Source organism: Microchirus variegatus, assembly GCF_963457635.1.
Source record: "Microchirus variegatus genome assembly, chromosome: 19".
Taxonomy (NCBI): Eukaryota; Metazoa; Chordata; class Actinopteri; order Pleuronectiformes; family Soleidae; genus Microchirus; species Microchirus variegatus.
Window position 1 is genome coordinate 3,372,697 of NC_139820.1, and position 24,164 is coordinate 3,396,860.

A 24,164-nucleotide genomic window follows, 5' to 3' on the forward strand; every position below is an offset into this window, starting at 1 on the left:
AGGATTTCTTTATACAAAAATATATATTTTTTCATGTCTGTTTTTACAATATTTTTTGAGGGACTTATTTTACCCACTTTTTCCAGGGTCAGTTTATACGAAAGATTTCTTTTTACAAGGTTTTTTTCGGTCAAAAAAATTTTCGGGGTCTGTTTTTACGCAATTTTTTTTTTTTCTGGGTCTGTTTATACTACTTTTCTGGGGGGACTTTTTACCCACATTTTTTCGGGGGGTCTGTTTTTACAGAAAATGTTTGCTTACTCCAAGTTTTAGGGGTTCTGAAGCAACAACTTAGTAATGTGTGGAGAATTTCTCTTAAATTTGAGTTGTTTGGTTTGATTTTTTAGTCGAAATTTGCTCTGTTTTCAGTTTAAATATAACGACAATGAAACTCTTATAACTTTGCGATGGAAGGTCCGATCCAAACCAAACTTGCTATGATTGATGATGGGAAGTTGCTGAAGAAGACTAGGAAAACAGTGCCTCCTGGTGGTGAGAGAGAGAAAACAAACAAACAAACAAAAGTCTCTTTAAGATTTTGGGAATAACTTGAATTCTCTGTGATCCACAGACGCTCAGAACTGGACGAGTGACGCAGTGACGATGAGCCTCAGTGAGTCACTCAATGGCGCCACCTTGTGGACAGAGTGGATTGAATCCTTTCTTTTCATAATTAAATGTAGTCTTAAAATGAACATTAGGAGTGAAGAGCTGTAATAGAATATAAAATAATATAAAGGAAAATATGGTGATTTTTATAGAATAAATCAGTTTATTTGAGGTGAATATGTGAAAGATTATTATTTTTTATTATTATTATTATTCCATTTCACAGATTTTTCTTCATAATGTTATTTTAAACCTCTTTTAGCTTTTTTTCCCCCGCCTTGGTAAAGTCACTTTTACGCTTTAACTTTGTGCGTTCATCCCTCGTTGTCTCAGTCTGCGTCTGCATCACATGGTCCTCCTCCTCCTCCTCCTCCTCCACCTCCTCCTCCTCCTCTTTCCTCCCATTTCCCCGGCGCTGCTGCTGCTGCTGCTGCTGCTGCTGCTCCTCTCTCCTCCTCCGCCTCCTCCTCCGTGCGCCACAGCGCGGCCATGGTGGATTCTCCCAGCGCGATGAAGAAGACCTTCTCGGTGCCGGAGATCAAACCTTTGGACCGGTACGACTTCAACGGGGCCAAGATCCGCGCCAGTGTCCGGTGGCTGCTGTCGAAGTCTTACGGCTCTGCAGGTACATGGGGTTTGGGTGGGGCGCTCCATCATTTCTCCTCCTCCTCCTCCTCCTCCTCCCTGATTCAAAACGCAGGAGTTTACCATTGTATTTTCAGTGTGTGTGTGTGTGTCTCCATCCTGCTCCAGCAGCACTATTTCCATCCTCATCCTCATCCATGCAGCCGCTGCTGTGGTGCGTTCACGGACCTTCCTCCCCTCCCTTCCCTTCCCTCTCTGCTGCTGCTGCCTCCTCCTAAACACATCATTGAGGTTGATTTCACCTCCTCATTATTGACGTGTGAGTGTGTGAGTGTGTTGTGAGGAGGAATCTCCTCATGGATGATGATGATGATGAGGAGGAAGAGGACGATGATGATGATGCAGTGCAACAAAAGCCTTTTGTCGGAGGAGCCGCTTCCCTCAGGCCTGTGCCGGGGGAATCCCATAAAACTAAATATATAAAGAAGCTGCAGAGTGCACGTGGATTACCTGCAATGTATAAATATAACTAAATAAATGGGTCAGAACAGCATCATATTTAAGTCAGTGTTACACACCCACCTTGTTGGGTCACTCTCAGTATAGGCGTTATTATAAGTATTATTATTATTCAAATAATAAACTATAATCTGGTTAATGTATAGATTATTGACAGATTATGGCTCAAACGATGGACATCATCCACGTTGCTGTGTCTTTATTCAGTCTGTGGTGGCTTGGCCATGACATCATACATGCACACAATAGGCTTCGCAATCAATTGTTATCATTATCGTTATTGATCAGTGTATTTATATCAGGAGCCGTGGATGGACAGAAAGAAAGAAAGAAAGAAAGAATCAATGAATCGTGATATATATATATATAAAAAAAGACCTGAATCAGCAAATCTAAAGCATGAATAGTTAGTTATAAATAATTATAATAATTATAATAATTATTATTAATACATAGGTTTTCCTGTTACAACACATCACTGTGTGTCATTGCTGACTCACACAGTGAAGTCACACTGAGTCTGCAGGAGTCAGTTGTCCTGTGTGTAAACGATCTGTCTGTCTGTCTGTCTGTCTGTCTGTCTGTCTGTCTGTCTGTCTGTCTGTCTGTCTGTCTGTCTGTCTGTCTATCTATCTATCTATCTATCTATCTATCTATCTATCTATCTATCTATCTATCTATCTATCTGTCTGTCTGTCTCTCTGTCTCTCTATCTATCTGATAGCTTATAATCTATCAGTTAGCTTAAAGCTATCTATCTATCTATCTATCTATCTATCTATCTATCTATCTATCTATCTATCTATCTATCTATCTATCTATCTATCTATCTAGCTTAAAATCTATCAGTTAGCTTAAAGCTATCTATCTATCTATCTATCTATCTATCTATCTATCTATCTATCTATCTATCTATCTATCTATCTATCTATCTATCTATCTATCTATGTCTGTCTGACTGTCTATCTATCTGCTAGCTTAAAATCTATCAGTTAGCTTAAAGCTATCTATCTATCTATCTATCTATCTATCTATCTATCTATCTATCTATCTATCTATCTATCTATCTATCTATCTATCTAGCTTAAAATCTATCAGTTAGCTTAAAGCTATCTATCTATCTATCTATCTATCTATCTATCTATCTATCTATCTATCTATCTATCTATCTATCTATCTATCTATCTATCTATCTATCTATCTATCTATCTATCTATCTATCTGTCTGTCTGTCTGTCTGTCTGTCTGTCTGTCTGCTAGCTTAAAATCGGTCAGTTAGCTTAAAACTACCTACCTACCTACTAGCTTAAAACTGTCTGTTAGGAATTTAAAAATGACCTATGTTCTATTGTCCCAAAAGACAGACAGACAGACAGACATAGAGAAAGACAGACAGACAGACAGATAGACAGAAGTCAGTGGAGACCAAACATGGAGCTGTAATGTTGCACTCACATTGATCAGGTGGCCAGAAATACGACTCTAAATGGAGGCTAAATGGCTGTCGTCTGCTGTCAATCAATCAATCAAACTAACATGTATGCTAACATCTTGTTTCTGGCTAACGTTTGTACACAACAAATCAATCACAGGAAAGTCGTCGTAATAACTGAAGCACATGGCTTATTTTTTCATTTCACGATTGAGTTCATTACGTAACTTTAGCCCCAAAACTGACTGTAAAATGTAATGTAGAAGATACAAAAAGAGTTGTTTCAGGCTGATATTGGATATTCTGGGAATTGTGGTATCACATATATAGGTTTTGTGTCCGTATCTTTATTATTATTATTATTATTATTATTATCCCGTGTGTAGACACATAGTAACGATGACGTTTTAGTCTGTTTTTAGCTCCACAGGCCTGTGTTTCCGTTTCCTCCAGATTGCATTAGCGTCGAATTATGTGGGTTAAGCTGCACGGGTCCCTCTCTGCAGTCCACCCTCATCTGTGACTTTGCCTCAATTTTCCACCCTGTTCCCATAGTGACGGACAAATTTATGTCCTCCCAGCGCTGCAGAGTGTGAAAGGCAGTGGTTTAACCCCAAAACTGTGTGTGTGTGTGTCACACTGCAGTAGAGTGTGTGTGTGTGTGTGGCTCTCCTCTCCAGAAAAGACTTGCAATTTCATCTGCCTCAATCTTCAGGATTATCCTGACTTGTGTGCATGTCCAGAGGCTGCAGAGTTGGAATATGGGTCAGGAAAGTGTGCGTTTCTGTGTGTGTCCATGAAATGACCCAGTCACACCACGGCGCCACACATTTGTCTGATGTAACCTCTCTGGGCTGAGTTGTTCATGCGGATGACGACGTTATCCTCTCCCGCGGTCGGATATACCGTCACGCCAGGGTTGCCAAGTTTCTTTTGTGTCCAGCAGATGCGTCGACACAACAGTGAGTTGTTGGGGTTAGGGTTGTTTTAGTAGCATTTGAGGAGATAAGAGTTAAGTCCATTAGTAGATGGAGAAGCCTTCCCTCAAACATCTGTCATGATCACGAGTGAGTGGACTCTTGGACCTGCACCCATCAGGCCACTGAAATATTCATTCTAAGCTCTTTCCTGTTCGCTTCTGTACAGTAAAGGCCGAGTCTCTACGGACTGCCCCCCGCCCCCATAGCTAGGACCCAGAAACAGGAGTTCAGTTTAATCTTAATGAGTCCTTGACAGAATTTTCATGCTATTTACGCATATTTCTTACTCTTACACTTGTAGTGGTTAGCACTCTTGCCTTTGCAGCAAGAAGACCCGGGTTCCTGGGTTCAAGCCCCATTTGGAACAACTTCGGAAACAAGGGCCTTTCTGCAAGGAGTTTGCATGTTCTCCCCGTGTGAGTGAATGGTTGTTTGTCTCTATGTGTGGCCCTGCGATGGACTGGCGAACTGTCCAGGGTGTGACCCCGCCTATCGCCCATTGTCCGCTGAGATAGGCACATCACTCCCTGCGACCCTCCGGTGGAGTACAAAGCGGTAGATAATGGATGGATGGATGGATGGATTATGAATCCGACTACTTTCGGCGATCCTTTGTCTTAGCTAATTCAGTGGTCACTCATGATAGGTTTGATCAGGTAGATGTTGCTAGGCCTGCCACACCTCCACCGGTGCCATCAGTGTCATCAGCCGGGGGAAGGCCATTCACGAATGTTTGGGGGCAGTGAACAAGTATGTCTCCCAGTCACGCCCCACAGTTAGCCTTTCTCAGAAGTTGCTCACCCCCCTACGCCTTGTCCCGCCTCCTTAGCAAAATCCCAGAAACTTGCCTTCTCTGCCTCCTCAGTCAGCTCCTTGGTGGCTTTGTGTGGCTCCTTGCGCCTCAGCCCTAGCTCTTTAAGTAGGCGCAAGGTTCCTGCTACTAGGTTCCTCTCATGGGCTCCCTCAGACAGTCCGCCCTGTGGTATCATGAGAAGGGAAAGTGTTGGGATTGGTAAAGTCTTCAGGATTCACCCTCTATGACGGGCTTTCTCAACCCTGGTCCTGGAGACCCCACTGCCCTGCATGTTTTAGATGTTTCCCGGGCTTCAACACACCGGATTCAAATGGTCAGCTCATCAGCAAGCACTGATAACAACCATTTATTTCAGTCAGTTGTGCTGGGTCAGGGAAACATCTAAAACATGCAGGGTAGTGTGGTCTCCAGGACCAGGATTCCCCATTCCTCTGGGGACCATGCATGGCAACAGTGCAACATTCAAAACAAAGCCCAGTCCGGACTGAAATGGCATCTTCTGCTCCGTCTTCAGAGAACGTTCCTGCGGAGTTGCGGGATCCACTCTACAAGGACCAGTATGAGCAAGAGCACCTCAAGCCGGCGGTCTCCAAGCTGCTCCTCTCCCCGGAGATCTACTGCCGAGCGTCGCAGGGGTCGCCCGCCGACAACGCCGCCCTGTTGCAGCACCTCACCAAGAAAGGTTTCGCTCCAAGCGTCCAGGACGTCGACGTCACAGAGGACGATCTCTGCGGCGCCCCCATCAAGTTGGTACGTTTCGTAGCACCGGAACGATAGGAAAGAAAGTATCTGTCAGGTGGTTGTTTCACATTGTCCCTCCATCTTGTCTCCGACTGGTGTAGAAATGCCACCTTGCTCTGATTGACTCTATGATGTCACTGGCTGCCAAAGACACGGTCGGTCAGGTGAAGATGGCCCTGGAGGCGGAGCAGATGGGCGTCGGGGCTCCGTGGGAGAACGCTCTGCTGTTCTGGGTCAACATGGTGAGACCAACGTTGTTTATCCTTCTTATTGGACATTGGTCATCGAATACTAATACTGGCAAGATGACAACCCCTAACCCACAGTTTGTCGATCTGTCCTTTAATTGTGCCGTCGTCTTGTGCCTACAGCTGAACCAGAAGCTGAGAGAAAGCACAGAGGAGGACGAGCCTCTCAAGTCACAGTCGTGCACAGATCTGCAGCCCGCTCAGGAAACGGTAACACAAACACACACACACTCACAAACGTGTTTTAATGTCTTATTGATGGCACATCATTGACATTCCCTAACCCCTAACCCAAGGCTATTCAACTTAAGGCCTGGGGGGCCAGATCAGGCCCTTCAAGCAATTTGGACCGGCCCGCGGCCCATTAACCCATAAATAATGAAGGTATTTTGTGGTACTTTGCGTCCATTTTTGGCAAATACTAGTACAGCTGTAATTGTAGGCAGCCTATGTATGTACCAGAGTATTTTGCACTAAGAGCCAACTGTAGCAGTTGTATCTGAATATTATTGGTACTGTAAATATAGCCTATTGTGGCCATTGCACCATAATGTTGTTCATATTGTTACCTCTAATTTTGTAAGAGCCAATTGTGACTGTTATACCCAAATGTTGGTAGGGCTTTAACCGTAATACGTTTTGTATATATTTGTATCCGTTTACTGTACATGCAACACAAAATAGTAGTACAGGGGTTGACCGGCCCACTGGCTTGAGAGCCTTCCAAAAAGCTGGCCCTCTGGAAATTTTAGTTGAATAGTCCCTGCCCTAACCCCTAACTGTCTAACCCCAACCCCATCCCCAACCCTAACCCAATTCTAACCCAATAGTCCTCACAAACATAGGCTTGTATGTGTGTTGTACCTCACAAAGATAGAAATACAAGTACACAAACACAGTGTCCCATTGCATTGCTGCTTCAGCTTCTAACACCGACCTCGCTCTGCTTCTGTTCCCTCTCCGTTGGTTCAGTGTCAGTCCAACCGCTGGTACTGGAAACTAGTCCCCGTAAGTGTCTTCCTCTTCTACTTCTTCTTCCTCTCCTTCTCCTTCCTTCTCTCTGAGTGTGTCCATCGGCTGTGGCTGACATTACTGTGCCTGCTGGAAATGCCACGAAAAACCTCTTAACCTGTCCCCATTATATATATAAAAAAAGGTGCCTGTCTGTGTGACCTTTACAGCTGACTATTAAGATGCCACTGAAATGTCCTGGAAATGATTGCCATTTATAATTAATGCTGTTTCGGACCCCTGGGTGTTTTTCTGACTTTGAATCATTGAGTCATCAGTTTCATCTCAAACGGCCCAGATTATCAGAGTGGAGTTGGAGGGGGAGATGTTGGAGAGGGGGAAGGCAGGCAAATTGTTCTGACTTGCTATTTTTTAAATTACCCCCGCGTCCCCCCCTTTGTTTACTTTGCCCCCCGTTCCTTTCCTTCACACATGGGGAAATATGAATATTCCATCTCACGAATATCTTGACCAAAACAATTCCGTTACAGTAATGGGAAATAAAAACAAAATAACACGTTAATTTTGTATGTTTTTCGAAGCTGAAATTGGGTAAAGCCTTCTTTCTTCTACCGTAGCTGCTACTAGCCACTAATATAGCTACTACTGTAGCTGCTACTAGCTGTTATTGTAGCTGCTACTACTGTAGCTGATACTAGCCACTAATATAGCTACTACTGTAGCTGCTACTAGCTGTTATTGTAGCTGCTACTACTGTAGCTGATACTAGCCACTAATATAGCTACTACTGTAGCTGCTACTAGCTGTTATTGTAGCTGCTACTACTGTAGCTGATACTAGCCACTAATATAGCTACTACTGTAGCTGCTACTAGCTGTTATTGTAGCTGCTACTACTGTAGCTGATACTAGCCACTAATATAGCTGTTATTGTAGCTGCTATTAGCTGTTTTTGTAGCTGCTACTACTGTGACTGATACTAGCTGCTACTCGCTGTGACTGTAGCTGTTACTAGCCACTACTATAGCTACTACTAGCAGTTATTGTAGCTGCTACTAATGTAGCTGATACTAGCCACTAATTTAGCTACTGCTGTAGCTGCTACTAGCTGTTATTGTAGCTGCTACTACTGTAGCTGATACTAGCCGCTACTCGCTGCGACTGTAGCTGATACTAGCCACTACTGTAGCTGCTACTGTAACTGTTACTAGCTACTACTAGCTGCTAATTTAGCCGCTACTTTAGCTGCTACTGTAGCTGCTACTAGCTGTTATTGTAGCTGCTACTACTGTAGCTGATACTAGCCGCTAGTAGCTGCGACTGTAGCTGTTACTAGCCACTACTATAGCTAGTACTAGCTGTTATAGTAGCTGCTACTACTGTAGCTGATACTAGCCGCTACTGTAGTTGTTACTAGCTACTACTAGCTGCTACTGTAGCTGCTACTAGCTGTTATTGTAGCTGCTACTACTGTAGCTGATACTAGCCGCTACTAGCTGCGACTGTAGCTGTTACTAGCAACTACTATAGCTACTACTAGCTGTAAGTGTAGCTGCTACTACTGTAGCTGATTCTAGCCACTACTGTAGCTGTTACTAGCTACTACTAGCCGCTACTTTAGCTTCTACTGTAGCTCTTGCATAGTGCGGGTCTCCGCACTATGCAAGAGCTACAGTACCGCGATGCTGTACTGATAAAATCCAACATGGCGGCCATCCCTACTCTCGTCCTCCCCGTCGCTCCTCTCCTCCTGAGCAGTGCCGTGTGACTTTGTGGGTGTGGCGGTTCCCATGATTGACCGGCCCCCTTGTCATTTATGCTTGTTTCCCTCTCTCTGCCATCCCCCATTCCAGCATGCTATCGCTTTTTGTTTGAAGGAGTCGGGGAATAAGCCGCCAGTGGTAACGTATAACTCCTCGCTCTTGTCTCACCTTCATCCTCCCACGTGTCCCGTAGCGACGCACTTGACTGACTGACAGACCGACCGACCAATCGCCACACCTCCTCCGCACTCTTGTCCAATGACCGACTGCAAACTAACCGCCACTCCAACCCCGAGGTTGGATGGATCATTTAAACGCTCACTAGCTTTTAACAATATTGATTTATGTTTATTTACTATTTTTATTTTACGTGTGTGTTACAAAACAATGTAACGCACCATTTTCCCCGTTGCACTTTTAGCATAATAAGTTATGGCTCACACATTAGCACATGTGAACAATATGAATGTAGTTCATTTTATTTTATCTAAGGCAAGATTTAGCACAATAAAATTGATATGCAACTATTAGACAACTTGTCATATTTCAGTTTTTTCTCTCTGCTTCTGGTTGCTGCTATATATATATAGCTGCTACTAGCTGTAGCTGTTTCTGGTTGCAGCTTTAGCTGCTACTAGCTGTAGCTGCTTCTGGTCGCTACTATAGCTGCTACTAGCTGAAGCTGCTTCTGGTCGCTACTATAGCTGCTACTAGCTGAAGCCGCTTCTGGTCGCTACTCTAGCTGCTACTAGCTGAAGCTGCTTCTGGTCGCTACTATAGCTGCTACTAGCTGAAGCCGCTTCTGGTCGCTACTCTAGCTGCTATTAGCAGTAGCTGCTTCTGGTTGCTACTATGGCTGCTACTAGCTGTAGCTGCATGTAGCTCCTACTTTAGCTAGAAGCAGCTAAAGTAGCTATTCGTTGCTGCGAGGTCCTCACAGGAAGGACACAAAATAATTCAAGATTGGCGCTACATCGGAAACTTTTCCCGACAGAGCAGAAAATCACTGTCGTCTGTATCAAACACAAATGTTGTGCCTTATCTTGTCTTAAGATAAAACTAAAACTATGACTATGTACAACAGGTTGTAATGAGAACTGAAGGCTGTAACTCACCGTTTCTGTCTGCTGCATGCATGGGCACCAAAGTACATTTTCCATCTTTTCTTAAAATCACAATTTTCTTTTAGCCATAATTGTTTGTTTGTTTGTTTGTTTCACCTTGTTGCTGCATCTTCTGATTGGTGTCTGTATGCAAATTTTATGCTTATTTCTTATTTCTTGGCTGCACAGTTTAAGAGCAGCCAGTCCTGGCTGGTTGTGCATTTTAATTCTGTCATCATTTCTGTGCCTAATCTTTCTGTATCCTCCTTATGATTTATTTTCTTCTTTCCTTGTAAATTCTCTTTTTTTTTTTTACCCTCTTCTCTATCTCCTCCTCCTTCCCTCTCGTTCTCCTGCAGATCCGTTACAGGAAAGACAAAGTGCAGTCCAAGCTGACGCCCACTTTCCCCCTGGTTTCTGCGGTCAAAGATCTGTCCAATGGCTGCGCCGTAGCGGCCGTGTTGCACTTTTACTGCCCGAGCTCGCTGCCTCTAGAGGGTACACGCGCGAACACCGATGCTAACATACATGCTATGCATTTAGCTGATAAAATATTAAAGGTGCCATATGTAAGAACGTGGCCAAAAGCGGTTGCTACATTCAAATTCAAAACACCGAGGTCTTTTAGGTTTTCGTTTTCTGACGTAACTGGCAACCCGTGTTCGCTCGGCAGCTGAGACTCTACTGACTGCAATGATTGGTAGACGGCGGTAGGTGGCGCCACATGACGCCAAAACGTGATTTCAAAACATTAACATGATTTGCAGTCTGCAAAAGCTTTTTTTTAATGCAAATATTTTGGCTTCTCTGTGACATATTAGGAGGATTTTATGGCCGGTTGCTTTAGATTTATTACATAATGCACCTTTAATGTTTGCCTGAAGTATGTGCAAACTGTCCCATCATTCAAAATATTACTACTAGCAGTAGCTGCTTCTGGTTGCTACTATAGCTGCTACTAGCTGTAGCTTATTCTGGTCGCGACTCTAGCTGCTACTAGCTGAAGCTGCGTCTAGTTGCTACTATAGCTGCTACTAGCTGAAGCTGCTTCTGGTTGCTACTATAGCTGCTACTAGCTGAAGCTGCGTCTAGTTGCTACTGTAGCTGCTACTAGCTGAAGCTGCTTCTGGTCGCTACTGTAGCTGCTACTAGCCGAAGCTGATTCTGGTTGCTACTATAGCTGCTACTAGCAGTAGCTGCTTCTGGTTGCTACTGTAGCTGCTACTAGCTGTAGCTTATTCTGGTCGCGACTCTAGCTGCTACTAGCTGAAGCTGCGTCTAGTTGCTACTATAGCTGCTACTAGCTGAAGCTGCTTCTGGTTGCTACTATAGCTGCTACTAGCTGAAGCTGCGTCTAGTTGCTACTGTAGCTGCTACTAGCTGAAGCTGCTTCTGGTCGCTACTGTAGCTGCTACTAGCCGAAGCTGATTCTGGTTGCTACTATAGCTGCTACTAGCTGAAGCTGCGTCTAGTTGCTACTGTAGCTGCTACTAGCTGAAGCTGCTTCTGGTCGCTACTATAGCTGCTACTAGCTGAAGCTGATTCTGGTTGCTACTATAGCTGCTACTAGCTGTAGCTTATTCTGGTCGCGACTCTAGCTGCTACTAGCTGAAGCTGCTTCTGGTTGCTACTATAGCTGCTACTAGCTGAAGCTGCGTCTAGTTGCTACTGTAGCTGCTACTAGCTGAAGCTGCGTCTAGTTGCTACTGTAGCTGCTACTAGCCGAAGCTGATTCTGGTTGCTACTATAGCTGCTACTAGCTGAAGCTGCGTCTAGTTGCTACTGTAGCTGCTACTAGCTGAAGCTGCTTCTGGTCGCTACTATAGCTGCTACTAGCTGAAGCTGCTTCTGGTTGCTACTATAGCTGCTACTATCCATTTAAGTTTGACTTTCTCTTCTCGTCCAGATGTTTGTCTGAAGGACACCATGTCGGTGGCCGACAGTGTTTACAACCTGCAGCTGATCAAAGAGTTCTGCGAGACCAATTTACAGAACACGTGCTCCCTCGCTGTGGAGGACCTGCTCTACGCTCCGCCGGTTCTTCACGTAAGTCGGTTTATTTTGATATTGGAAAACTGGAAATTTGGTTCTACGTCTTTTTGCTTCCTCCTCAGCTGAACATCATGAACTTCATAGCAGAGCTGCTGAACTGGTTTGAGGTCAAGAAGCCGGATTTCGTCCAGCCCACGCAACCCATCGACCTCATAGGTTTGTAACGTTCGGGTCCGCCTGGTTGTTTTTGACAAATCGGCAACAATGCCCCCCCCCTGAAACCGTAGCACTCTTTCATGTGTCTTTCAGATGTCTCCAGGTTCCTGGACTGCACAAGTCCCGTGAGCGGGAACAGTAACAGGTATCAAAAGCTTCTTTCTTGTGATTTTACCCTTGGTTTTGAGTGCCCTCAACCCGTAAATTCCCCCCCTCTTTGAGGGAAGTGGTATTGGGACACCACTGCATGCAAATTAGCGTAGCGAACGTGCTAACCTACGCCACATGTTGACAATTCTACCGGTGGAGCGCGCTACTATTTTCATTTTTTCGGGAAAAATGCCGTCAACGCCGGTTTTTCTCCGTCCTCTCGCTAGCTAGTTAGCTAGCTGCTTTCATAAATCGTCACTTGTTTTCTTACATTAGCGTTCAAAGCTCAACGGTCCGTTGGATGTATATCAAACCAACGTATTCCAGCACAATTCGACATTGTAACATTGTGCTTATTTGCGATAATATATATTACAACGGAAATGTTACCCAGGCAGACGTGGCCGCCATCTTTGTTGAAAAATATCAGCCGGCTCGCTGAATTTGCAAAGCATCATGGGTAATGTCATCTTCCACTTCTTCTTTTTAAGCCCGCATCGGAGCTCACTACATTTTGAGGGTTGATTATAAGGGGAAAATCGAATTTCCCCTTGCTACCCCCTACACGTGAACGAGCAAAATGTAGGGTTAGGGCAAAAATGTAGGGTTAGGGCAAAAATGTAGGGTTAGGGGAGGTATTGGTACAGGGCCTTAGTCTCTAGACATGAGTCTAGACATGTTTTATTGCGTTAGACTTCCTGTTAGTTCTTTGACTTTTGTTTTTGGGTAGCATTATTTCAAAAACTAGATGTCCAGAAACAAAGCCTGTAAATAAGACTGCATTTTTGGTGTTCTTAGTTACATGTTTCTGTTTTATCCTGTTCCAGTGGCTCTCCTTCTTTTATATTCAAACAACCCTTTGTGCCCATCTCGTCACCAGTGTCACCGGGTAAGAAAAAAACAGAGAAGAGAAACGTGTTCGTTTAAAACACACACAATTTAAAATGACTAATTTCTTTTACTATTTTTTGTTCTCTGCATTTTTCAGAAAACAAAAGCTGGACAAAGAAACAAATCAGGTAGATGTACTCAAAAGCTGTGTTTTCAGCGAATTTCGATAGTAAATGTTGTGCTGCATTCACATTTTTTTATCTTACTTTCTAAACTTCTTCTTACTTTGGCTTCTGTGGTTTCTGCTTTTCCATACTTTTGTGACACACTCGCATCCATCGGTCCATCCGTGCATCATCGCTCTGCAGTCGTCCTCTGTCAGCCGTGACGTTCAGCATCCCATTTGGCCTCGACAGTGATGTTGACATTGTCATGGGAAATCCAATCGATTCTGTCTTTCACTCTGTCAGCACTGACAACCTCGCCACCGCCGGCATCCCAGCAATGACCCGTGTCCCATACAGCCCTCCGGAGGACCTCAGCCACCTGGTCAGTGCTTCGGCCCCGTCGCAGAGGTCGTCCTGGGGACCTTATGCGCAAACGGCGCCGCTCGGAGAGCTGCCGACTATTGAGGAGGCGCTACAGGTGGCGCACACTCCCAACGGCAAAGGCGCGAAGAAGGTAAGGATACCGGAAAAAGGCGGAGGAGGGGTGTTTGGAGGAAGGCCGGAGTCCAGGTTGCGTCCTGAGGGAGCCCCTGCTGGTTTCTTCCTGCACTGCCCGGAGGAAGATAATCCTCAGCTCAGTAGCTCTGCACCCAGTCGCTCTGGAATTCTCCACCGGCCGGTTGGAGGAGGAGGAGGTGGTACTGAAAAGCAAGGAAGGTCAGAGAGGAGGGAGCGATCAGGGCGGAGCTCCGATATGTCACGCGACGATGACTCTGTTCTAAGAGATGGCAGCGTTGACTCCTCTGAAGCGTCGGACGATACCCCGAGAAACGCCCCGGGTAACATTCGACCCAGTAGCGGTCGCCAAGGAAACCACGGCGCCGGCAATAGTCCGCGGATGACGAGCTTTGCCGAGCGACGGGACAACAGGAGGAGAAATCCTGCTGCTCCGGGTGAGGAGTCAACAACCGCAACAACCCAAGGGACTCCGGGAACGCCGGGAACTCCACACGCGCCCTCAACCCCAGCGGGGGCACCTGGCCCCGAACCGGGCTCTGAGGCGTGGGAGTTGGGCGCTCGTCTGGAGGAGAAACGCAAAAGCATTGAAGCTCAAAAAAGGCGCATCGAAGCCATATTTGCAAAACACAGACAGAGGCTCGGAAAGAACGCTTTCCTTCAACTGAAAAGAGAGCAAGGAGAGGTAGGAGGGCAGGCGGCGGCGGCGGCGGAGGAGGAGGATAGTCTCAGCCTGGAGGAGCGCCTTACCCAGATGGAGGAGCAACTAAAACAGGAAGAAGAAAAGGAACAAAAGGAGAAAGATGGCGATACGGCGCAAGAGAAGCCATCTGTGTCCAATCCACCTCGACTGGAGAAGCAGGTCACGTTCTCGATCGATAGTAAAAAGGAGCCAGAAAAGGAAAAGCCGGCTGAAGGCGTTTTTGTGGAATACAACGAAGTGGTGAACAAGCTGAGTGAAGCCCTGCAGTCCCTGCAGAAGGACATGCAGAAGCTCACGGATCAGCAACAGCAGCTCATGACTAACCAAAGACCTAGAAATAACCACAAGACCACGGCGAAAGCAACGCTTAGAAGCAACATCCAAACGCCGCCCAAAACTCCTCCGCACACGCCGACAAAGACGCCGCCAAGAACCCCGACAAAGACGCCGACCAGGAGCGCCGGCAAAGGCTGGGCGATCCCTACCAATCCCAATGTCCCCTCTGCTTCCTCTCCTTCGCGACGATCTAACGTTCACGCCTTGTCCACCTCTCCGAAAACCATCGTCTCTTCCTCCTGCCCCGCCCCTCGCACGAAGATCCACTCCTCGTCCGCGCCGCGCAGCCCCAAACACCACCAGCGGCAGCAAAATCCGCGCCCCCATCCGCGGCCCTCCGAACTCAAGTTCCCGCCGCTCAACCGCGTCTTGGCGCCGACCCACACGGTGGACACGCTGCCCCACTTGCGCCGCGTGTCGCCCAGCAAGTGTCAGGTTCAGACCTCGTCCTCGTTCCGTATCGGCGGGCCCCGGACTCCTCAGGCGTCTCCTCCTCAGCCGGCTCCTCAGCTACAACCGCAGCCCGACGAGAGCGCGTCGGAAACAGGCTCCAGTGAGACGCCGACCCAGTTTAGTCTGGAGCTGGAGCAGGAGGACGTTGGCGTGCCGCCGGCTCCTTCGCGCGCCGGACAAGGTCGTCCGAGGGCTGCCGGCAGCTCCGGTGCTCCCTCGGAGTGCTCGTTTGAGAGTGAGACTTTATCCCTCTCCGCTGCGTACAGCATAGGAGGCGGCGCAGGGAATCGCTGCAGCCTGATCGAGGTGTCGCTGTCGTCTCTCGGAGGGCCCGAGGGGGGCAGCGATGAACCAACGGATGAGGGCCACGAGTTTTCCTCCGATTCTATGAGCGATCACACCGAATCGGCCGCGGAGCCGGCGAGGAGGCTCAGCCCGGAGCCCCCCGAGCTCATCGAGCGGCCGGATCTCGCAGCAGAAGCCGCGGACTCCCCGGGAGAAGAAGAAACTGAATCCAAAGACGACGCGAGACGAAAAACGCTGACAAGCGAGGAACAAAGTGAGCAAGAAACCAAAGGAGGAATCGGGTTCTTCTTTAAGGTGAGCTGATGAAATTTGGAGTTCGCCCTCTCCAATCGGACATTTTGGTAGTATTGTGGCGTTGTGTGTGTGTGTGTGGCTGCAGGATGAGGAGGAGTTGCATCACGAAGGCGAGATGGCCCAGCGTAAAGCTCTGCTGCTGGAGAGACAACAGAGGCGAACCGAGGAGATGAAGAAGAGGAGACTCGAGCAGGAAAGGGAAAACAGGTAAGCGCATGCATATTAGGGATATGCACCGATCTACCTTTTTTCACTTCCGAGCCGATCCCGATACCTGACTTTAGATATCTGCCGATACACCGATACTATTCCGATATGGATGCTCTATTTGCTCTATCATTGTTATTATCATCATTTTGATTATAAGACTTAAATAAACTCCTTTATACAGGCAAGTACGATATGTACGACTTTTACAATGTTTACAGCAACTTTCCAGACCCCTGGCAATAAATAAATAAATAAATTGTTTTTTTATTCGCTAGCCAAATTCACGTGACAACAGCCAAAAAAACGGCATATATACCGGCTAACGTGAACGTCGGTTGCAGGTTGCAGAGCTGAACTTCCTGGTTAACTCCCGGTCAATCATTGCTCGCCTGCCAGCTGGCTGTAAACTGTGGAATGGATTTCCTGAACAGAGTCGTGCATCATTACTCCACGTCCGCATCGAGACACGCCTCGGTTCAGGAAACCCATTCCACTCTTTGCAGCCAGTTAGCAGAGAAGTCAGGGAATCAACTATAGAGATTTCCGATCCGTCAATTACGTCTGTATCGGAACCCGATACCGATACTGGATCGGATCGACCGATCTAAAGCTTATCTGTAAAAAAACAGTCACCTGTATTCCTTCTCTCAGACCTGCAGACAGGAGGACGGCGTCTCCTTCGAATACACCGCCGGCAGCCGCCACCTCCCCGTCCCCCACTCCCCCCGCGACGCCGTGCCGTTGGGGGGATTTCACGCGAGGGGAGTACGCGCTGCGACATCAGCTCAAGATCATGGACGACCTGGACAAAATGATGCGGATGCAGAAAGCGGCCGGACAGGGGCGACCTTCGGCGAAGAAAGCCCGCTCTCGGCCTCGAAGCATGACCAGGGAGGAAACTAAGCTGTCGTTGAGTCCCGCCAAAGGAACAGCTGGTAAAAATGTTGTAAAATTTAAAGGACCATATCAGGTATTCTGTTGATGATTTAACGTTTTATTTATTTATTTTGAAATGTTTTTAGGGTCTAAGTTGAACAAAGTGTACTCTCACTCCTCCCTCAACTTGGCAGCGACGGATGAGCCAGGAAACGTCGGGAGGGACCGCGCTAAGAAACCCCAAAGGTTCCTCTTTTAGCTACTTTCAGTGGTAGCGCGACATGCTAGCTGCTACTGTCGCAACATATACGAGTTCCTAAAAATAACGACTTTTTTCTCTTAATATTACGAGTTTATTCTCATAACATTACCGGAATAAAGTCGCAATATATACGAGTTCCTAATATTACGAGTTTATTCTCAGTTAGGCTATTGTTTTTCTTTTAAATTTTGTTAGTTTTCAGTAACTAAATAATCGTGGGTAGGACGTGACCTTGTCGAGTTCGGAAACAGGCTGTAGCATTCCCTGAAGTTATTAGGAACATAATACACAAGTGTGTGGATACGTGCGATTGTAACAATTCACGTAAAGCACCGCTTTACCACAATCTTTTTTAGCTACTTTCAGTCGTAGCGCGACATGCTAGCTGCTACTGGGTGGAACTGGCCAAGAAGACAAGAAATTCACAATTACTATCCCCAATATTGGCAGGGTATGTCTGAAATGAATCGTACTTGAGACGCTAACGTTACGCTAATGTTAGCACACGTTGCCTATTGTCACAGTAGCATGCTAGCAGTAGCTGTAAATGGAGCAAAATGCAATATTTCCCAAACAGTAGGATAAAAACTAAATGTAGCAGGGTTAACTCCAGAATGCTAACATCCCGAGAAGCTAAAAGCCTGTTTGTGTTGATGACTTTCACTTGTTGATCAGATACAGCACAGGTACAAGGTTAAGGTCATTGTCGATCTCTCTCTCTCTCGCTAGCAGCCGCCACGACTCGCCTTCGAGATGCGTGACGCCGAGTAAACTGGCCAATCAGAGCGCAGAGAAGGATTGGGAGAGCGGTTCCAACGGAGCCTCGCCGGCCGTAGAATACACAGGTACGGGCGCGACGAAGCGGTTCCGATCCTCAGCGCGGGCGCTTGTCGACAAAATCGTTCACTTGCCACGTCTGGGTTTTTTCTAATTTCAGGTCCAAAACTCTTCAAAGAACCGAGCTTCAAGTCCAACAAGTTCATCATCAACAACGCGCTCTCCCGCTGCTGCCTCGCCGGGAAGGTCAACGAGACGCAGAAAAACAAGATCGTCGAGGTAGAGGATTCCAAACGTTCCTTAAAAATTCCTTAAAGTCTTGCCGTACGCAATGTCTGGAAGGTTAAACGTGATTTTTTCTCTGAACCTCAGGAGATCGAGAAGAGCGCCGCCAACCACTTCCTCATTCTCTTCCGCGATTCCAGCTGCCAGTTCCGAGGCGTCTACACCCTGAACCCCGACTCTCAGGAGCTGGTGCGCCTGGCCGGCGTGGGCCCCCGGACGATCGGCTCCGCCCAGGTGGAGTCCATCTACAAGTACAGCTCGGACAGGAAGCAGTTCAGCGCCATCCCTTCAAAAACTATGGGTATGAGCGTGGACGCCTTCACCATTCCTGGCCATCTTTGGTATGGAGGAGGAGCAGGAGGAGGAGGAGGAGGAGGAGCAGGAGGAGCAGGAGGAGGAGGAGGTAGCAGGAGAGCGAGCGTTACTAAGAAGGCGGTTATTACCAAGTGACGAGAGAAGACGCCGCAGTCGCGCCGATTATGGTGTGAAATGTAGAGTTGTGAGAATTGGAAACGGTCACATGCACAGCTATATACACATGTATATGAAAAACATAGACTTCAAAATAAAAGCGGCCACATCGTGTATCAAAATAAAACGCTGTACTTTTGTATTTTCAAAAATACTAAAAAATACCTCCCCCTCAGTGAGGCCGTTTGTTTTGTTTTGACGAGTTCCTAATATTACGAATTTGTTCTCATTCCGTTACCAGAATAAAGTCGCAATATATCCGAGTTCCTAATATTACGACTTTATGCTCATAATGTTACGTGAATAAAATCGTAATATTTACGAGTTCCTAATATTACGACTTTATGCTCATAAAGTTACGTGAATAAAATCGTAATATTTACGAGTTACTAATATTCCGACTTTATTCTCATAATGTTACGTGAATAAAATCGTAATATTTACGAGTTCCTAATATTACGACTTTATTCTCATAATGTTACATGAATAGAATCGCAATATATATGAGTTCCAAATATTACGAGTTTATTCTCTTAACGTTACCAGAATAAAATCGCAATATATCCGAGTTCCTAATATTACGAGTTTATTCTCATAATGTTACGTGAATAAAATCGCAATATTTACGAGTTCCTAATATTACGACTTTATTCTCATAACGTTACCAGAATAAAATCGCAATATTCCCGAGTTCCTAATATTACGAAGTTATTCTCCTAACGTTACCAGAATAAAATCGCAATATATCCGATTTTCTTATATTACGAATTTATTCTCATAATGTTACGTGAATAAAGTCGTAATATTAACGAGTTCCTAATATTACGACTTTATGCTCATAATGTTACGTGAATAAAATCGCAATATATCCGAGTTCCTAATATTACGACTTTATTCTACTAATGTTACAAGAATAAAATCGCAATATTTACGAGTTGCTAATATTACGAGTTTATTCTCAGTTAGCTATTGTTTTCCGTTTAACTTTCGTTAGTTTTCCGTAACTACATAATCTCGTGTAGGACGTGACCTTGTCGAGTTCGTAAACGCGCCGTAGCATTCGCCGAAGTTATCGGGAACATAACGCACAAGTGACGAGTCAAGCGCGCGGACGCGTGCGATTGTAACAATTCACGTAAAGCGCCGCGTCGCCCGATCCGCGTTCTTACGACGTCTTCGCGAGGAGGTCATTTTTACGGCGTTTCAAAAAAAAAGAAAAATACAAAAATACACGACTTTGAAGTATTTTGGTACAACCGTCGTGCGCAAAAGTAAGGTTTTGTAACACGACGGGGTTCAATATTGCACAAGTAAGAGTTACTTTTAAAAAGTCTCGTTACTTATACTTTTCATTGTTTGAAGTACAAACTGAAACTTTTACTCTCTCTGGTACGACAGCAGTTTTATAGGATGATGCCTTTTTTTTTTTTGTTGTGACCTGACTTTTGATTTTCTACAAACCCTTGTATGTTTATTTCTGCTCACAGCTGTCAGCGGGTGAACGGAAGCACATTTTCTTTTGATAACTGCGTGACGCAGCGGTCGGTAAACGACGTGTCAGTGGGGTTTTGTTGGATCACCACAGCACCATGAATGGTTATTTACCCTTCACTCTCTCTGTGTGTGTGTGGTATAAATAAGCTTATCGCAAAAATGACATGAAAGTCAGAGTTTGGTGAATTGATGCGAGAAACTGTACGAGTTTTTTTGTACAATGAAGGACGATGTGTTTTTATATACTTAAGTTTCTACGTTGGATCTGGTTCGTACGACGGAGAATTAGGCCAAACAACAGAGAGAAAATCTATGTAATGCTACGACTTTGTAATATTATGAGTTTATTCTCGTAATGTGACGACTTTATTCTCGTAATGTTTCAATGACTTTATTCTCGTAATGTTACGACAAATTCTTTCTCGTAATGTAACTACGACTTTTTCTCGTAATGTTATGACTTTATTCTCGTAATTTTACTACGACTTTTTTCTTGTAATGTTACAACTTTTTTCTCTTAATTTTCCCACTTTAGTCACGTAATGTTACTACGACTTTATTCTCGAAATGTTGCAACAAATTTTTTCTCGTAATGTTACGACTTTATTCTCGTAATGTTGCGACAAATTTTTTCTCGTAATTTTACGACTTTATTCTCGTGATGTTACGATGTTATTCTCATAATGTTATCACAACTTTTTTCTCGTAATTTTACGACTTTATTCTCGTGATGTTAGGACTTTATTCTCGTAATTTACTATGACTTTATTCTCGTAATGTTACGACTTTATTCTTGTAATGTTACTACGACTTTATTCTCGTAATGCTACTACGACTTTATTCTTGTAATGTTCTGACATTATTATCGTAATGTTACGACTTTATTCTCGTAATGTTACTACGCCTTTTTTATCGTAATGTTACGACTTTATTCTCGTAATGTTATTACAACTTTTTTCTCGTAATGTTCCGACTTTATTCTTGTAATGTTACGACTGCTTTTTTCACATAATGTTACAACTTTTTTCTCGTAATGTTACTACGACTTTATTCTCGTAATGTTACTACGACGTCATTCTCGTAATGTTACTACGACTTTTTTCTCGTAATGTTACGACTTTATTCTCGTAATGTTACGACAGCTTTTTTTCTCATAATGTTACTACAACTTTTTTCTCGTAATGTTACTGCGACTTTATTCTTGTAATGTTACTACGGCTTTATTCTCGTAATGTTCCGACTTTATCGTAATGCTCCGACTTTATTCTAGTAATGTTACGACTTTATTGGCGTAATGTTACTACAACTTTTTTCTCGTAATGTTCCGACTTTATTCTTGTAGTGTTCCGACTTTATTCTTGTAATGTTACGACTTTTTTTCGTAATATTCCGACTTCGTTCTCATTACTTTATTCTCGTAATTTAACGACTTTGCTATCGTAACGTGACAATTTTTTTCTCGGAATTTTACGACTTTATTCTCATAATGTTACGACTTTATTCTCATGATATTATGACTTTTTTAGTAACACAACGTCTTTATTCTGGCAAGAATAAATCTCTGTTTCTTTTCAGTTTGAGCTCTAAAACTCCGTCGTAGGATCCAGTTTGGCAGAAAATGTAAAGTTCTCTGTTGTGAAGCTGCAGCTAATAATTGTTTTCATCATCAATGAATCTGCTCAGCGATTATTAGTTCAGTCAACAAAATGTGTGTCTCTGTGTCCCGAACTTCAAAAGCATCCTCACATCTTGTTTTGTCCACACTCTGACATTTGTGTGCGTGTGGAGATAATTTCCATTTCCTAACAAATGAAAAGATTCAATAAAGGATTTGGATAATTATTGAAACGCTGTATGGACCGTTTTTTATTTCATGTGTGAAAAACTGGGATTAAAGTCAACACATCTCATTTATTCTTTGTCTTTCTGTCGATTTCTTCTTCACAAACTTATATAAACTTATAAAATAAATGTTTTAATGTTAATAAATATGATGACATCAGCATTTAAATCATATATTTATTTTTTAACGTTTTCCTAAACAATAACAGTGACATTTTTGTGACGTTTTTGGAAGGTTTTTAAAATGTTCAAAAATTTTTTTGGTCCAAAACTTCACAAAAACGTCACTATACTATGTAGTATGTCATACTATACAATGTCGTCCAAAATGTGACGATTTTTAAAAAAAAAATGTGGTCCAAAATCTGACAAAAACAACATACTATACTATGTCGTCCAAAATCTGAGACTTTTTTTGAAAAACTTTTTTTTGGTCCAAAACTTGACAAAAACGTCATACTATACCATGTAGTACGTCATACTATACTATGTCGTCCAAAATGTGACCATTTTATGAAAAAAAAATTGGGTCCAAAATTTGACAAAAACGACATACTATACTATGTCGTCCAAAATCTGACAATTTTTTTGAAAAACATTTTTTTGGTCCAAAACTTGACAAAAACGTCATACTATATATGTAGTACGTCATACTATACTATGACTACAAAATGTGACCATTTAAAAAAAAATATATATTTGGTCCAAAATCTGACAAAAACGACATACGTTTGTCTTCCAAAATCTGACAATTTTTTTGAAAAACATTTTTTTGGTCCAAAACTTGACAAAAACGTCATACTATACTATGTAGTACGTCATACTATACTCAGTCTACAAAATGTGACCATTTTTTGAAGAAAAAAATTTGGTCCAAAATTTGACAAAAACGACATACTATACTATGTCGTCCAAAATCTGAGACTTTTTTTGAAAAACTTTTTTTTGGTCCAAAACTTGACAAAAACATCATACTATACCATGTAGTACGTCATACTATACTATGTCTACAAAATGTGACCATTTAAAAAAAAATAATAATTTGGTCCAAAACTTGACAAAAACGCCATACTATACCATGTAGTATGTCATATTATACTATGTCGTCCAAAATCTGAGACTTTTTTTGAAAAACATTTTTTTGGTCCAAAACTTGACAAAAACGTCATACTATACTATGTAGTACGTCATACTATACTATATATACAAAATAGGACAATTTATTGAAGAAAAAACATTTGGTCCAAAATTTGACAAAAACGACATACTACTATGTCGTCCAAAATCGGACGATTTTTTCGAAAAACTTTTTTTTGGTCCGAAACTTGACAAAAACGTCATACTATACCATGTAGTACGTCATACTTTACTATGTCTACAAAATGTGAACATTTAAAAAAAAAAAAATTTGGTCCAAAATTTGACAAAAACGACATACTATACTATGTCGTCCAAAATCTGACAATTTTTTTGAAAAACATTTTTTTGGTCCAAAACTTGCCAAAATGTCATACTATACTATGTAGTACGTCATACTATACTATGTCCACAAAATGTGACCATTTAAAAAAATATATATATTTGGTCCAAAATCTGACAAAAACGACATACTATACTATGTAGTACCTCATACTATACTCAGTCTACAAAATGTGACCATTTTTTGAAGAAAAAAACTTTTGGTCCAAAATTGGACAAAAACGACATACTATATACTATGTCTTCCAAAATCTGACAATTTTTTTGAAAAACATTTTTTTGGTCCAAAACTTGACAAAAACGTCATACTATACTATGTAGTACGTCATACTATACTATGTCTACAAAATGTGACCATTTAAAAAAATATATATATTTGGTCAAAATCTGACAAAAACGACATACTATACTATGTCTTCCAAAATCTGACAATTTTTTTGAAAAACATTTTTTTGGTCCAAAACTTGACAAAAACGTCATACTATACTATGTAGTACGTCATACTATACTCAGTCTACAAAATGTGACCATTTTTTGAAGAAAAAAACTTTTGGTCCAAAATTTGACAAAAACGACATACTATACTATGTCGTCCAAAATCTGAGACTTTTTTTGAAAAACTTTTTTTTGGTCCAAAACTTGACAAAAACGTCATACTATACCATGTAGTACGTCATACTATACTATGTCTACAAAATGTGACCATTTAAAAAAAAATAATAATTTGGTCCAAAATTTG

General features: G+C 43.3%; 1 protein-coding gene across 1 annotated transcript; it reads left to right on the plus strand.

Annotated features, from left to right (window-relative positions):
- Positions 1–1,098: 1,098 nt before the first annotated feature.
- LOC310940821 (calmodulin-regulated spectrin-associated protein 3-like) lies at positions 1,099–18,589 on the plus strand (the record flags this gene model as incomplete). Its single annotated transcript, XM_083905840.1, has 19 exons — positions 1,099–1,234; positions 5,454–5,689; positions 5,782–5,922; positions 6,052–6,138; positions 6,901–6,936; positions 8,753–8,800; positions 10,125–10,263; positions 11,672–11,811; positions 11,880–11,973; positions 12,067–12,118; positions 12,951–13,012; positions 13,112–13,142; positions 13,323–15,729; positions 15,815–15,936; positions 16,591–16,874; positions 16,962–17,061; positions 17,807–17,922; positions 18,015–18,133; positions 18,227–18,589. The coding sequence occupies 19 exons, from the start codon at positions 1,099–1,101 to the stop codon at positions 18,587–18,589; spliced, it is 4,713 nt and encodes a 1,570-aa protein (XP_083761966.1).
- Positions 18,590–24,164: the final 5,575 nt, after the last annotated feature.